The following is a 15,818-nucleotide window of genomic DNA, read 5'->3' as shown; positions in this document are numbered from 1 at the left end:
AGTTCCCTTCCATAAACCAGATTCAGGATCCTTCCATTTAACTAGACCATTTTCTTTGGTTTTATTCTGACACCAATGTAGCTCCATAGGTGTCTTTCCATCAGCATCACAAGTGAAGAAATTTAGGGTAATTAAGGCTTCGTGCAGCCTACCCATAGGTGATTTCTCCATCAACCCTCCTTTTTGTTTTTCAAGTTGGGATTTTAGCCATTGGTGCTGTCACTCAATAATGGCCTGTCCTTGGGAATTATATGGTATTCCCGTAATATGCTGAATTTTCCACCATTTACAAAATTCCTGGAATTGACAGCTTGTATAAGCAGGTCCATTATTGGTTTTAATAATCTTTGGAATTCCCATGATGGCAAAAGCAGCTAGGCAATGATTAATAACCCGTTTTGCCAGTCCTCCTGTAGATGCAGTAGCCCATAGGACTTTTGAAAAGGTATCTACAAAGACATGTAATTCCTCAAGACATCCAAAAGGAGTATAATGTGTTACATCCATTTGCCAGATATGGTCCCTTAGCAAACCTCTAGGGTTGACTCCTGTGTTAGGCCCTTGAGGTAGATGTAACATGCAAGTGGGACATTCCTTGATAATCTGTTTTGCTTTCTGTGGAGAGATTGAGAATTGTTTGGACAACATTTTAGCAGGCTGATGTAAAAGCTGATGAGACTCTGAAGCCTCTACTAATAAAGCAACCAATTGATCAGCATGTGCATTTCCCTTAGTTAATGGGCCAGGTAATACAGTGTGAGCCCTGATGTGAGTGATATAAAAAGGGGATGTTCTCTGCTGCACAATCTGTTGAACTTGCTTAAATAGTAAGAATAAACTTTGGTCACTAAGCCATTTCAACCGGGCAGTTTCAATTCTACTTACTAGGCCCAAAGGATAACAGGGATCAGAAATTATGTTAATAGGCTGTTGGAAATCTTGCAGTGCAGCCTTAATAGCTTCTAATTCAATTCTTTGCACAGAAGTATGACTGGTCAGTATGACTGGGTAAGAATTTATAATATGATAGGCAGCTTTCCCATTTGATGACCCATCAGTAAAAACAGTTAAAGCTCCAGGAATTAGTTCCTGCCTAGTATTTTTTGGTATAATGATGGAGGTCTTATATAAAAATTGTAGTAGTTTATTTTTTAATAGGTGACAGCTAAGTTCCCCTGAATATCCACTTAGCCCAATTTGCCAATTTAAGTCAGTTTGAAATAACATTTCTAATTGCTATCCAGTGAGGGGAAGATAGGTGCATTTAGGATCTTCTCCTCTAAGGTGCCTGCAACGCTTTCTACGCTGATATATCAATTGAGCCATCAGTTCTATAAAAGTAATGGCAGTTTTAGAAGACTGATGGCCTAGGTGGGCCCCTTCAATAATAGTGGGAGAGTCTTTATTTGGAAGATGACTCCAGTGGGACTATTTGCAGTATGGTTAATCTATCCCAGTAAAGGCAATTCAGGCTGTACCCATGCTACTTAAGCTGAGGATATCGCCTGCTCAATTCTTAGCAACTCCTTTCTGGCATCATCTGTTAGTGTTCTGGGTGAGGAAAGGTTAGAGTCACCCCTAAGCATATGAAATACATTTGTCATTTCTCCCGTAGAGATTTTTAGGTAAGGTCTTAACCAATTAATGTCCCCTAATAATTTCTGAAAGTCATTTAATGTTTTAAGACAATCTTTTTGTATTTCTACTTTTTAAGGCCTAATATACTGACTTTTAATTATGGTTTCTAAATACCTGAAGGGCATATCCATTTATTTCCTCCCAGAGTGATCTTTGAACTACATTTAGGGAGTTTCTATTAAAAACTTTTTTCTTTCTTTTAAACCAAGCAACAGACTTTGTTGCTTCTTGGATGCTGGACAATGCAGCCATGCATACTTTCCAAGTTGCAAAGCTCACATGGTATGCATAGTAGCATTAATTGCTCTCAGATCATGTATCAAACGCCATTTCCCTGCCACCTTCTTAGGTATAATAAATATAGGCGTATTCCAAGGGCTATTGGAAGGCTCTATGTGACCAGCTCCTATTTGTTCCTGTATCAATTCATGAATATGACCTAATTTCTCCTTTGTTAATGGCCACTGATCCACCCATATAGGTTTATCATCTTTCCATTGTATAGGATCAGCATGGGGGCGAGGAGAATGAGCAGTGACCACTCCTAAAAAGGTTGATACCCTAATCCTCGTTTTACTGGGTTTTTTAGGCCTTGACCAGTCTGATATCCCTCCTGAGCTATAAATTGCTGTCCTTTGCCGGTAATAATACAAGCTTGTAAACCTTCTAAGACATCCCGGCCCCACAAATTGACTGCAATTCCAGAGACAATGTAGGGCTGAAACCATCCTGTCTGTCCTTCCTCATCTTACCACCTTAAGACTGCAGCACTACGTTGTGTGTTATCAGGAACTCCCACCCGCCTAATTGAGTGCATAGCTTCTACCACGGACCAACTTGGAGGCCAGTATTCTTTGCTGATAACGCTGACATCTGCCCCAGCATCTACTAGGCCCTTAAACATTTTCCCTTCTATTCTCAAATTAATCATAGGACGGGTTGTGCTAATTTCCTGTATCCAATAGATGTCTGAGCTTCCAAACCCCTGCGCCCCTCTTTTCCTGTTTATAGCCTCGCCTTGCTGAACATAAGGTGAAAGTAATATCTGAGCAATTCTTTGTCCTGGAGTAATTTGCATAATATGATTACATCCTAATATAACTTTAATCTCTCCCTCATAGTCTGAATCTATGACCCCAGGCAAAACAGTTAATCCTTTCAGAGTATTTCCACTTCTCCCCAGAGGTCCCCAGATTCCTGTAGGAACAGCTTGCCGAGCCATCTCGGGGGTCAAAGTGACCGCTATAGTGCTGTTAAGATCTAGGCCTGCGCTCCCTGGAGTGGCCCGGATCAGAGAGTCCACTGTGGGCTTTGCAGGGCAGATCTCCCCTTTTAATGACGGAGTTGGGGGTAGCCCCGCTGGCCGTTTCCCTGCGGCCGGCCATACCTTTTGTTTTGATCTAACGGTTGCCCATTTTCATGGAATTTCGATTTACAATGGCTGGCCCAATGGTAGCCCTTCTGGCACCTAGGACAGGGAGAGGTTGGATCTGTGTTGATCAGCTCAGGAGGCGGGATGTTCGCGCCTTTCCCTAGAGCGCCTCCTTGTGTCCTTCTTAGTTGCTTACATTCTTTTCTAAAATGTCTTGTTTTTCCACAGTTATAACACTTTTTATTTTCACCTGTTAATGCAGCAGCGAGTAAATTTGCTTGAAAAGTGCCTGATCCCACATTCTGACATGCTTGAATCATTTCTGTAATGGTACTATTTCTTCTCAGAGGCATCAGGCATTTCTTACAATCACATTGGCATTTTCATGAGCTAATTGCTGAATTAAAATATCTCCTGCTGCCTCATGTTGAATCTGTCGTCTCACTGCTCCAGTGAGATGAGCCACAAAGTCAGAAAATGACTCTGTAGGTCCCTGCATACATTTACTAAAAGCTCCCTGAGGGTCCCCTTTTGTTGGTAAAGCCCACCAGTCTTTCCTTCCACAAAGTCTAATTTGCTCATACGTCTGTTGCACATAATGTAGCTGATTTTGTATATCCATATACTGTCCCAGTCCTGCCAGCATTTCATAAGTTATTTGAGCATTTGGCCCTCCGTTTGCGTGGGCTTGCTCTTGACATTTTTTCAAAAATTCTCCCATCCATAGTAAATAATCTCCTCTATCCAGAGTTGCACAAGCCAGAGAATACCAATCACAAGGAGCTAAGAATGCTTCAGAAATAATATTCATAATTTCTCCTGTAAAAGGAGCTGTTGGACCATTTTGAACAACGCTTTCAAGTAAGGCCTTTATCATTTTAAAGTCAATATTTACACGCTGTCTTATTACCTGATTCGGTAGCTGTGGGTCAGGTACCTCTATGATAGAGAAAGCAAGCCTTTTTTCTGCTGGTATTTCCCTCAATCCTTCTCTGATGGCTTTTTGCACAGGTGATTCAACTGACGGCGAATTAAGCATATCAGAATTAGGACATGCATGTGGAGGTGGAGAGGACCGTGAAGGCCATTCCTCTTGTGTTTCTTCCCACTCCTCACTAGAAGGAGCGGAGGGAACCAGTCGAGGAGACTCCACCTCAGCCTCTCTAAAAGGCTTTAGCAAATGCGATATTATGTTCCCCATGGAAAAAGGGTTTTTTTGAGATGAGTTTTTTCTTGCTGCTAACCGTTTTTTCAAGTTCTGACTAACTTTTTTGGCAACCTTTTAAGATCTAATGTACCTTCTTCAAGAAAAACAAAGGTTATGTTCTATAATAACATGCAAAAACTATAATAGATTACCTTCTAAAACTTTAACACTTTAAACATGCAAATCAAAAGCCTATAATAAAATTTCTTAGTTTTTAAAAGCCAAATATACCTTTTTAAAGCCGAATCTACTTTTTTAAAGCCAAATCCTGCCCCGTTTGTTAGCCTGGTTAAGAAAATGTTCCCAGTGTACTTACAGACCCGGGCTTCTGTAGTTGATCCTGGGCATTGCATGCGGCAAAATTCCCCTCACCTTTTTTCGGTGAGTTTTCCACACCTTTTCAGCGAAAACTTCCTTTTTTCGCTCCAGCGAGCCCTGCACTTCCAGATTACCCTCTTCGGCGCCAGATGTTGAGTGAGTTTCCTTTCACGTCCCGCATGGAGTAGGGTTCGGTATCTGAAAGAGGAGCTGCACAACAAATGAGAGAAAAAGACACGAGATAATTTGGAAATCTTTGGGGAGCCAGGCAGGAAAGTCCAACTCAAGGAGAGAGACTTCCCCCATGCTCAGGCCACTCCAACCTTTTATTTGGTCTGGAGTAGCCCTAGGGTAAAGGAGGTTTGTCTGGGGTGCTAGGGCTTCAAGGTTACTAACTTTGGGGGGTCTGTCTATACTCAGCTAGTGAAGACAATAAATGGTTTCCTGCAGCTGCACCAGTCTGCATTCCCACCAGCAGTGTACTAGGGTTCCCTTTATTCCACATCTTTGCCAGCACTTGTCATTTGTTGATTTGTTGATGGTAGCCATTCTGGGAGGTGTGAGGTGAAACCTCATTGTCGTTTTAATTTGCATCTTTCTGATAATGATGTTGAGCAATTTTTCATGTCTTTTGGCCATCTGTATGTCCACTTCTGGAGAAGTGTCTATTTAGGTCCTTTGCCAGTTTCTTTTTTTTATTGAATTGGTTTCTTCCTTTTTTAAGTTGCATGAATTCTTTATATATTTTGGAAATTAAACCCTTAACAGATGTATCATTGGCAAATAGGTTCTCCCATACAGTGGGCTCCCTTTGCATTTTGTTGATTTTTTTTTTTTGCATGTACATGTCCATGTTATACCAACACCATTTATTGAAGAGACTGTCTTGACTCCATCGTATGTTCTTGCCTCCTTTGTCAAATATTAATTGAGCATAATGGCTTGGGTCAATTTCTGGGGTCTCTGTTCTGTTCCATTGATCTATGTGTCTGTTCTTGTGCCAGTACCATGCAGTTTTGATTACGGTGGCTTTGTAGTATAACTTGATATCTGGTATTGTGATTTCTTCAACTTTGTTCCCCTTTCTCAAGATTGTCATGAATATTCAAGGTCTTTTGTTGTTCCATATAAATTTTTGGAGTATTTGTTCTAGATCTGTGAAATATGCTGTTGGTATTTTAATGGAGATTGCATTGAATCTATAGATTACCTTGGGTAGTGTGAACATATTAATGATGCTAATTCTACCAATCCATGAACATGGTATATTCTTCCACTTGTTTATATCTCTCACCGAAAACCCCCATTCCTATTTCAAGTTCCCTATAGTCCTCTACTAGGAAGTCTTCCTCGCTTTCCCCAGAGCGAATGAATAGCTTTCTACAGTGAGCAGCTACAACCATTATTTAAACATTGGGTATATTACTTTGTACTCTTGTGTGCAGAGAAGGCTGCTCCATCCTCGGTTTCACCTTACCTAAGCCTCATCTGCCATTGTGCTCATTAGCATAATCACTATAGTTGAAGACAAAAAAACTGTATACACTTGGAATGGACACAACAAATATCCACCTCGCTCTACTAAAAAAAGGGGGGGGGGGTTGATTAGCTTCAGAATACTTTCAGCTATTAACTGCAGTGTGTTTTTCTCAATGAGTAAGCTATATCTGAGAATTCTCTTAAAGTCATTTCTGTCAATTGATAAATAATACTCTATTTACCCCAACATCCTAGAGCAGTATTGGATTGAACCATACATGAACAATGGGAGGAGGGAAGGGATGTGTTTTCTGGTCTGGGAATCTTTCGCTGGGGTGGACTGAGATCAATGTGCTGTAGGAGAAGAAAAATAACTTTCCCTCTACCCTTCTAGGTTCTTGACTGAGACCCACCCCCTCCCACCATAATGAAAAGACAGATTAACAAGAAAAATAATAATTTTATACATACAGGAGCACCATAAAAATATAAGACTCCAAGGTAGTTAGGCAATTGAAGTTTATAATGTTCTTGAGCTAAGGAAAAGAATGGGGGTCTGGGCTTCGAAAAGGAGGGAGACAATTCATAGGAAGATGAGAAGAGTAAATATTTGGTAAGCCAGTGTTTTCCCTGCCGTTCAGATAAATCTGATATAAAAGGTTATCTCTGGTAGTAGCTCTCTTCCTCTGCAGGACCCTCTAAATTCTTTTAGGCAGTTAAGTTGGGAGGGGAGGGGCGTAAAAAGCTTTTCCTGAATCTTCTGGCCTCGATTGCCTTCAGCTCAAAATCATCATTATGCCAAAGAGGCTTATTTTGGGGTGCCATGTTCTGCTTCCAGATTTTCTAGGTAATTGCTATTGCCCACTTAAGTTTTCCCAGTCACCTGGACTGTGTGATTCACCTCAGCTTAGAAAACTCACCAATGGTGTTCTGGAGTACTTACATCCAATTCCTCATGAAACTGGGATCATCTCAGGAGACTGTTTCTTGTCCTTTTCTTTCTTTTTTTTTTTTAACTAGCAGAGCCATAAGCTATTCAATGTCCCCAAAAAGTCCCTATGAGCCAGTAACTTATGCTTCCTCTCCAGTTCCCTCTTAACTTGGAAGATATGATATTTGAAAGCCAACGTGAACACATTTAAAACTAGCCAGCCAGGACACTGTAATTCTCCCAATAAAGAGACAATAGACTAAACAGTATTCCAGCCCTTCAATGTATTTCAAAATTGGTTCTGTTAACTTGCAACTGCAGTTCTCAAGTTCAAAGAGTTCCCATGAATCTGTTGCTTTCAGAGAGTTGAGGGGTCAAATTAGTAGCATAATATAATTAGGGAGTGAATTTGCAAAAGAAAAATTGTTTAAGACATTCTAAACTAATAGCTTTCCCTTCTAATTCTTCTCTCCTCGCATGGCCTATACTGGTTACTATAGAAACAGATGTTTTCAGGCCCATGGAAAGACTCAAAGTATTTGGCAAGCTAGTGTATGTTAGTTATTTGCCCTTAAATGTTGCTTCTTAGGCAAAATAATCTGTGCCAAAAATCTGTAGACACACAAATACATACTGTTCTGTATCACTGAATTCACAAAGGAGAGGGATTTATTTGTTAAAATGTTTAACATAATCAAAATTCTTAAGCATGTTTCTAGAAAAAAAGATAGTCAATTGTAGTTGCTAGCAGTGAAAACATGGGCAAATGGCTTAGTCTGTGCCTGTTTCTTACAGGTAAAATAGAAATAATTTTTTAAATAAAACCCACCTTATTTGATTCTGAGGAGTAAATACACTCAGAATAGTATCTGATACATCTAAGTACTCAAAATGTTTTCACTACTATTACCATTATCATTATTATTATTTATTTTATTTTATTAACTTCCTGTTTCCTGCTTTCTTTTACTCTGGGTTTTAATTTTTTCAAATTAGTTTTACCTATTTTGGCATCACATTCACCTTGAAGTAAAATGTCTATCTCAGACAATTGGATGAAAGAATGAGCATGTAATTGAATGAATCTAAGAGAGCAAGCACATGGCGTGGAAAGAAAATAGATTTCTGGCCCTAGCTGGTTTGTCTCAGTGGATAGAGCGTTAGCCTATGAACTGAAGGGTCTCAAGTTCAATTTTGGCCAAGGGTACATGCCCAGGTTGTGGGCTCAGTCCCCAGTAGGGGGCGTGCAGGAGGCAGCCAATCAATGATTCTCATCATTGATGTTTGGATCTCTCTCCCTCTCTCTTCCTCTCTGAAATCAATAAAAATATTTAAAAAAAGAAAATAGACTTCTGAGCCAGTAAAACTGGGCATATGTTAGTAGATATGTAAATGACAAAGTCTGAGCCTGTCCCTTCATTTATAAAATGGAGGCATTGCTTGCCTAGAGGAAATGTTGATAGCAACAAACACAACTGAAAAACTCCAGGAAAGTATTGTGGATATGGAAGTGGGATAGTAGTTCAATGGAGCAAATGTATGCTTCAGTAATATTTACAGTAAGAATAGAAACAAAGGGTTATTGGTGGGGCTCCCCATTTGTCCCCATCTGTTACCAGTGGAAGTAGAGTTCTTGCGATGTCACAAGAAAAGGTATTTCCTGAGACTGGCATGGGAGGATGAATGGATCTTTATTTCCACAAAATTAAACCCCTGGGTTTTCAATATACCTCCACCCCACCTTGGAAAAAGTTCAGTCTTGTCTTCAGCAGGTGGAGAATTAAGGGCACTGCCCAGAGTCTCCTCTCCATATTAAAACACAGTTCAGTCTAGCAACTGGCTAGCTTTGCTTGTGTTCCGGGTAAGGGCCCACCACATTTGGGGTCTTCAGCTTTGTGCTCAGCAAGGCTTCTTAACAAAATATGAGGATAATGCAAATAACTACCTCATGCTGCAGTCCACCACATTTGGGGTCTTCACATTTCTGTGTCACAGTTGTACTCAACAAAATATGAGGATAATGCAAATAACTACCTCAAAGGATTGTTGTGACGATTGAGTTTATTTATAGCAAGTGCTTAAAAAAGATTCTAACACAGAATAAATTACTTAATCAATGTTAGCTTTCATAATGATGATGAAGATGATAATTAAGACGGGGATGATGGGGATGCTGATAATAATAAAGATAGAAAACCAGGAGATCTCTACCACCAACCAGCTTGGTAACTTGAAATAAATGTCTTAATAAATGGTGCCTCTTTCATCATCTTCGAAATATGTAAGCTGAGTTCTGTTAATTATAAATATCTGAGAATACTTTTTTCAAAGTAGCTAACTTTGAATACTTTTATTATAAATTTTCTAAGTTAAAAAATTGAATCAAAGAAGAAATTAGGTAATTTTTTTTCAATCTCTGCTACCTAAAATATCTCTCTTTTGTTTGTTTTTACAGCTTCCAGCAAAAAGTGCATCCCTGCTCCTGTAGTTATTGCTGCTCTCTCCTTTTTGACCATTGTCACCATCTCTTTAAAAAGTGGAGTATAGCCCTAACCAGTTTGGCTCAGTGGATAGAGCGTCAGCCTGTAGACTCAAGGGTCCCAGGTTCGATTCCGGTCAAGGGCATGTACCTTGGTTGCAGGCACATATCTAGTAGGGAGTGTGCAGGAGGCAGCTAATCGATGTTTCTCTCTCATTGATGTTTCTAACTCTCTACTTCTCTCCCTTCCTCTCTGTAAAAATCAATAAAATATATTTTTTAAAAAGTGGAGTATAAAGGAACTTTGTCATTTTGCTTTTCTTGAACCCTTTGGCTTTATTCCAGTCAAGGTACCCTGTATATCCTTGCAGAATAACTCTGTGTCCCCCACCCCCATCAGCTAATGCAGAGCTGACTCAGCCCACTGCCTTTGAGTGGGCCTGTAACTCAGTATGTTTCTTCTCCATGGCCACAGAGATCGTGCTGGAGTAGAAAATGACACAATCAGAGTTTATGAGATAAATTTGGGACACTTCTTTGGCTTTGGGAATTGGATGGGCCTTTTTTTTTTTTTCTTTTTAGTGGAGATTAATACCTCCCTGAGAATGGAGCTAACACAGTAAAGGAAGAGCTAAGAAATGAAAAAAACTGAGTCCGGATGAGAGTGACCCGAGATCCAACTGTTCCTGAAATTGCATACTGTAGGCTTTTCATTATATAAATCAATAAACTATATTTTCGCTTAAATAATTTGAATTAAACTTTTTATTTCAAGCAATTGGAGGAGTTATGATGAATATAAGGATACTCCCTTATTTTTATTCCGTAGTCCCATTCATTTCCACGTGGATCCCCCCAGCTGTTGAAACATTCTGAGACACAAACTACAACCAAGAGGAGGGAATGAAACCCAGGACACAGACAGGTTCCAAAAAAAGCAGCAAAGTGAGAGCAGCACCTCCCTACTCCCATTTATATATGTGTATTTTTGAGGGGAGAATAGCAAATGAATCAGCTCAAGATTTTCCTCAATATAAGACACCAATTAACGGATATCTATTGCAAATGAACGAGGTTTCAGCTTTGGAGCTGAGACAAAATGCAGAATTCATGTATGAAAATGCATGCTTTTTCCAAGCCCTCTAAACACTGGAAATAGTCAAAATCCCCTTTACCCTCACCACTGGATATTGTGATGGTCTTATTGTTAGGGAGCAAGGAAAGAATGCCTTAGTTAAGATTACAGCGGTAATTACAATGACAGCCTTGGCTTTGGAGCTGACAGAAGTGCAACTTTCTTGGCTGGGCTAACAAAAGTGCAACTTTCAAGCAGCCATAAGTAAGGAGGTTACCTTGGTGGAGTGACTGCATAGAAGACTAAAAAGTACATAGAATACCTTCTTCCCTCTTCATCAAAAGCTCGCAAGTAATTTCTTTCCCTTTCAGTTTCTCATGTTTCAGCCTCTTTTTAAAAATATATTTTTATTGATTTCAGAGAAGAGAGGAAGAAAGAGATAGAAACAACAATGATGAGGGAGAATCACTGACTGGCTGCCTCCTGGATGCCCCACACTGGGGATCAAGCTCGCAACCTGGGCATGTGCCCTGACCAGGAATCCAACCCTGACCTCCAGGTTCATAGGTTGATACTCAACCACTGAGCCACACCAGCCAGGCTTTTTTTTTTTTAACAGAGTACAGAGACATTTTCTTTTTAAAGGAGAAAATAAGGTTTACATTTTAAATGAGGAAATGTTTAAGTAAAGAAAATAACTTAAGCATTTTCCCTCAAAAAGAAAATTCCAACAAATAACTAGAGTTAATAATTGCTTTTCTTATTCTCAACAAAGTTCCTGTTAGTTGTCAAGTGAAACAGGGCAATCTTGAGAGCATAAATTCATTTATAATGCATGAGAGCCGAAGACTTTATGGTAGATAAATGGACTTATCTAACTTTTCTTCCCCGATACAAGCACATCTCAAACTAGTGTCATGGTAATTTCATTGTGGAAGATTAGATCACCTCCAATTTTCAGCCTCTAATATAGGCTAATCATAAGATCTCAGTAGGTGACCAATGAAAACAAATCATATACTCTAATGTTATTCTTGTAATAAAATTCTATTACTTCTCATAAAAAAATATTGATTAGGCCCTGAGGTATATAGAAATTGGTATATGAGTGACAAAAATGCAGAGGGTTACTTTATATACTTCCTAATTCTGAACATCGTTTCTGCCAGATTATCTATTGATAATGTTTATATTTGCACTGTAGTAACTAGGAATAGAATTACTAAGAGTGAAAATTAGTTTAAGGTTATTTAGACCATTCTTTAAGATGATGTAAAATGTTTAGAAACATCCTCAACTGTAATATTACATTGATTTTTTAACAATAAATTGTTTTTAGTAATACCATTTCAAGTGGGCTTTTCTATTATTTTTATTTGACTAAAGCAAACTTGAAGTAAATTGTTTGCCAAGTGACTACTCTTTGCACCAGTGTCCCAATAGACCACATGTCTGGCATCAAAGATCTAAAAATGCTATGAAAACTCACAGGATTTTGAACTCATTTTCTGCCAGAAATTAGCACTTCTGTTGCACTTCTACTAGTCATTGACTTTCTTAACCCCATAAGCACTAATTTCCATCGTCCGTATGGCCCTTTGGAGGATCTCTAAGGTTGGTCTCATATTTTTAACAATTTGCTCCAACTGTTCTGCGGCTGACTCAGTGGTATTCTTAGCATTCGCAATTCTTAGTGCATTCTGCAACTTTTTCACAGTGCCTACTGTCGTGGTTGTGGATGGACCTGCCCTTGGGCTTTGCTCAGATGTGGTAGCATCTGATTGCCCTTTGGTGTCTTGTCTATAGAAGTCACTTAATTGAAGACTCATGATGGGATGCATCAGCAAGAGTGAAAGAGCAGATTCCAAATTTGCAATGATGTTACCACTACTCATCAGAGAGACAATGAATGGTATATTGACTTGTGCTACCTTTTCTCTATATGACGACTGCAACTCTTTTGCATCATCCGTACTCTTCTCAGTGCCCATCACTGCTGCAATCTTGGAAAATAAAGGTTGCTTTTGCACGTTGTCATCCTTGGCCTTCACTACAGATTGCATCTCCCTAAAAATTCTGACCATTTGTTCAAAGACTTCCTTAACGTAACTATCTTCTTTCACAGCCATTGTGATGATCTTAGAATTCATACAGCTATTGAACAATTCGGTGAGTGTGTTTGTGAAGGAAGCAAAATCTTGAATGGAAAGAAAGAATGTTTTGGCAGCTTGAATCAGCCTCTCTTCATCCTTTTCTGTCTTTGAAGACATTTCTCCAACAAAAATGTTTCAGCACTGCAAAACAAAGCAGGAGTCCAAATTAAAACTAAAAGAATATTTGTTAGCCATAAAAAAAGACACAAAGTATTACTTAAATATGAGGATGACTCCCATCAAGGGTTGGGAAGCTACACAAGCTTTAAAACAGAAATGATCCTCTGCTTTAATAAAAATAATACCAAAACTATTAAACCCGAGTAAAAGTGTTCTATTGGATTTAAACCACATATCAAATATTGTGTGCTGGATCCTGAACTGGATGTGTTGCTATATAGTGACACTATTCTCAGGTATTACTCTCAATAAGCATTCAACCTAGTGGAAAAGATTGAATAAAGTGTTACAAATTATACAGAGAGGCTACGGTTTTAGTTAAGATAAAGCAAGTGCCTTCCATAACAACCTTTCCTACTGATTACAACTAAAAATCTCAAACTATATAAAGTAACAATCAGATAACTCTGAAAGATGGATAATAGCAGACCACAGAGGTAGAGAATGCAGCATTTCAAAGAAGAGCGAGGCCATTTAATGCAAAATCCCAAAATGTCTGTCCTGTTTAAAAATGTTTCAGTACTTTGATTACAAACTTCCTCTTTTGCTAGAGAGAGCAGTGTTAACGTCGCTAACCATTGTTCATCATCCTATTATTTATTTATTTATTTATTTTGGTATCTCCTCTAGAATTTTGTTTTATCAGTCATCTTCTCTTTCTTTTCTGCTGCGGACTAGATAGTACCCAAAAAATTCATATGCTAAAGCCTTATCCCTCAGTATGACTATATCTGGAGATAGGGCATATAAGATTAAATGAGGTCATAAGGGCACAGTTCTGATATGATAGGATTGGTGTTCTTATAAAAGGAAACACCAGAGAGCTCACTCGCTCTCTCAGTCATGTCAGAGTGCAATGAGGTGACTACCTGCAAATCAGGAAGAGAGCCCCCACCAAAAACTGACTGGGCTGACACTTAACGTTAGGTTTCCCAGCCTTCAGAACTGAGAAAATAAATTTCTGTTTTATAAGCCACCCAACCCATGGTATTTTGTTATGGCAGCCAACTGGAATCTTCCACCCTCTCACTCTTTATTTTTCCTTCTCCTTTACATACATATTCAGTTTCCTCCTCAATTAAAAAAAATTGACCCTGACTTCAAGCAACGATGCCATCTCACTCCTTCATTTCTCAAATTTCTCACAAGAGACATAGCAATTTATTCTGCCCCCCACTGTTTTCCTATAAGGCACCAATTACTTCTAACTATCACATCTGTTAGCCTATTTCCAGACCCTTGCCATTTTGAGTTCTTGGCATTATTTAAAATTGCTAATTACCTCTTCCTACATCAAAGTTTTCTCTCCCTGGGGCCTCCATGATGTATAACTCTGGTCGTTCTATGTCCTAAGCCTTTATTTTTTTCCCCCATAGGCTTGTCTTCCTCCTTATACCACCAATAGCTCTCCAGTCCCCTAAGCTCAGCAAGGCTGTGTCTTTGACCCTCATAATATTCTACACTTTCTCTCTTGGAGATCTCAACTGTCCCCATAGCTTACAAATGCATCTGTATACAGATGACTCCTAAATCTCATAGTATAGCCTCAGCAGTTCTTCTGATCTGCAGGTCTTCATTTTCAGCTACATAGTGGTCATCTCTATAGGTGACTATGCCAGTATACTCCATACCATGTATCTAAAAATTGCACTTGTCTCCTCAAAAAACAAACACTTTCCCCCTCTTAATCTATGCTTTATTTTCACTTTATTTTCCATATCAAATCTGTCCCTAAGATTTGTGCATTCTCACTGAACTTATTCTACCTATCCCCTCCCTGACAGTCCCATAACTACTACTCCAGTTACCTCTCATCTCAAGAGATAACTTAAAAGTGTCACAGTTGGTCTCAATACCTTTAGTCCAGGTGCTACAAATGCAGTTCATAGGCAAAATCCAACCAGTGTTTTATTAGACCACCACAATGTATGTTCAAACTTCATATCAGTTGCCACATTTAAAAACTGAAAGACAGAAATTTATATTTCTACTGATTATTTTAAAAATGAGATGAACTGACAGCATTAAGCCCAGGATCTGAGTTGGAAAAATTACCCAGAGTGGTAGTTGTCCTCTTTAGACTAGACATTCACCCTCTACACCCTTTTGTCTTACACTACAAGTACTTTTGTGTTTCAAGTACTTACATATCTTGTCCAGCCACTGTATGCATTGGAGTTGCTGACCAATGTTTACTGCTCATACCAACTAATTCAGTTTATATAAAGTGACTTTTCTTAAATCTAAACCACCTAATGTTATCTCACAATTAAACACCTTTAATGGTTCAATATTGCCTAGAGAATAAAATAAATCTACTTGCCTTCCCTTCACAGCTTTCATATACACCGTGTACCACCAGCATAGTCGATTTTTCCCCCTGAAAATGCTCGACAGTTTTTTGTGCATCTCCTTAGTATACCCTGTACCCTGGCGGGAGCCGGTCCATCCTTGCTGCTTGACACAGTCGCTGCAGGGAAGAAACATCTGCACAGCAGATGTTTCAAGGGACCTGGTGTATATGGCATATGTTTGCTCCCCCTCTTAGCGCTATGTGTTTTAAACAGGACCACCTCCCTGAGAAAATTGATAGGATTAAAATCAACTGGTATAAATACAGATGTAACAAGACACTAAAACACAGAACCTGGCTGGAGAACCTAGTGAGAGAACATGTCAAAAGAACCTGGATAGAACCTGGTGACCGAACCTGGCTGGAGAACCTGGCAAGAGAACCGACAGAACTTGGCTGGAGATCCTGGCTAGAGATCCTGGCTAGGCTGCTGATCAACTGAACGCTGCTTCCGTGTCCTTCCTTCTTCGCCGACTCCGTCCACACCTTTGGGGACCCCTGGACCTGTTGGGGCTAGATCCCAGCAGTACCCATCTCTATACCCCAGTTCCTACACATCTGTGGAAATCCAGCTTATCCTTCCATACTAAGTTCAGACTTAATGACTACATCTGCTTTTTGCTTTTTTCACCA

The 15,818-nt window shown here is 39.3% G+C and overlaps 2 protein-coding genes across 2 annotated transcripts in view; one reads left to right on the top strand and one right to left on the bottom strand.

The window, feature by feature from the left end:
- ART4 (ADP-ribosyltransferase 4 (Dombrock blood group)) overlaps window positions 1-9,564 on the top strand; it is a 13,888-nt gene extending 4,324 nt beyond the window's left edge. The window contains exon 3 of the mRNA XM_006773254.2: window positions 9,401-9,564. Coding sequence (XP_006773317.1) covers window positions 9,401-9,492 — 92 coding nt within the window. The 3' untranslated portion in view covers window positions 9,493-9,564. The remainder of the gene's footprint in view (window positions 1-9,400) is intronic.
- A 1,620-nt stretch (window positions 9,565-11,184) lies between these two features.
- On the bottom strand, window positions 11,185-14,846 carry LOC102761535 (chromosome unknown open reading frame, human C12orf60). Its single transcript, XM_006773253.2, has 2 exons — window positions 14,689-14,846; window positions 11,185-12,793 (listed from the first exon to the last, which is right to left on the bottom strand). Exon 2 carries the CDS (start codon window positions 12,767-12,769, stop codon window positions 12,041-12,043), a length of 729 nt encoding a protein of 242 aa, XP_006773316.1. The 5' UTR covers window positions 12,770-12,793; window positions 14,689-14,846; the 3' UTR covers window positions 11,185-12,040.
- Between the last annotated feature and the right edge of the window lie 972 nt (window positions 14,847-15,818).

This window comes from Myotis davidii, unplaced genomic scaffold, assembly GCF_000327345.1.
Source record: "Myotis davidii unplaced genomic scaffold, ASM32734v1 scaffold205, whole genome shotgun sequence".
Lineage (NCBI taxonomy): Eukaryota > Metazoa > Chordata > Mammalia > Chiroptera > Vespertilionidae > Myotis > Myotis davidii.
This window is presented reverse-complemented; position numbering and strand designations above follow the sequence as displayed.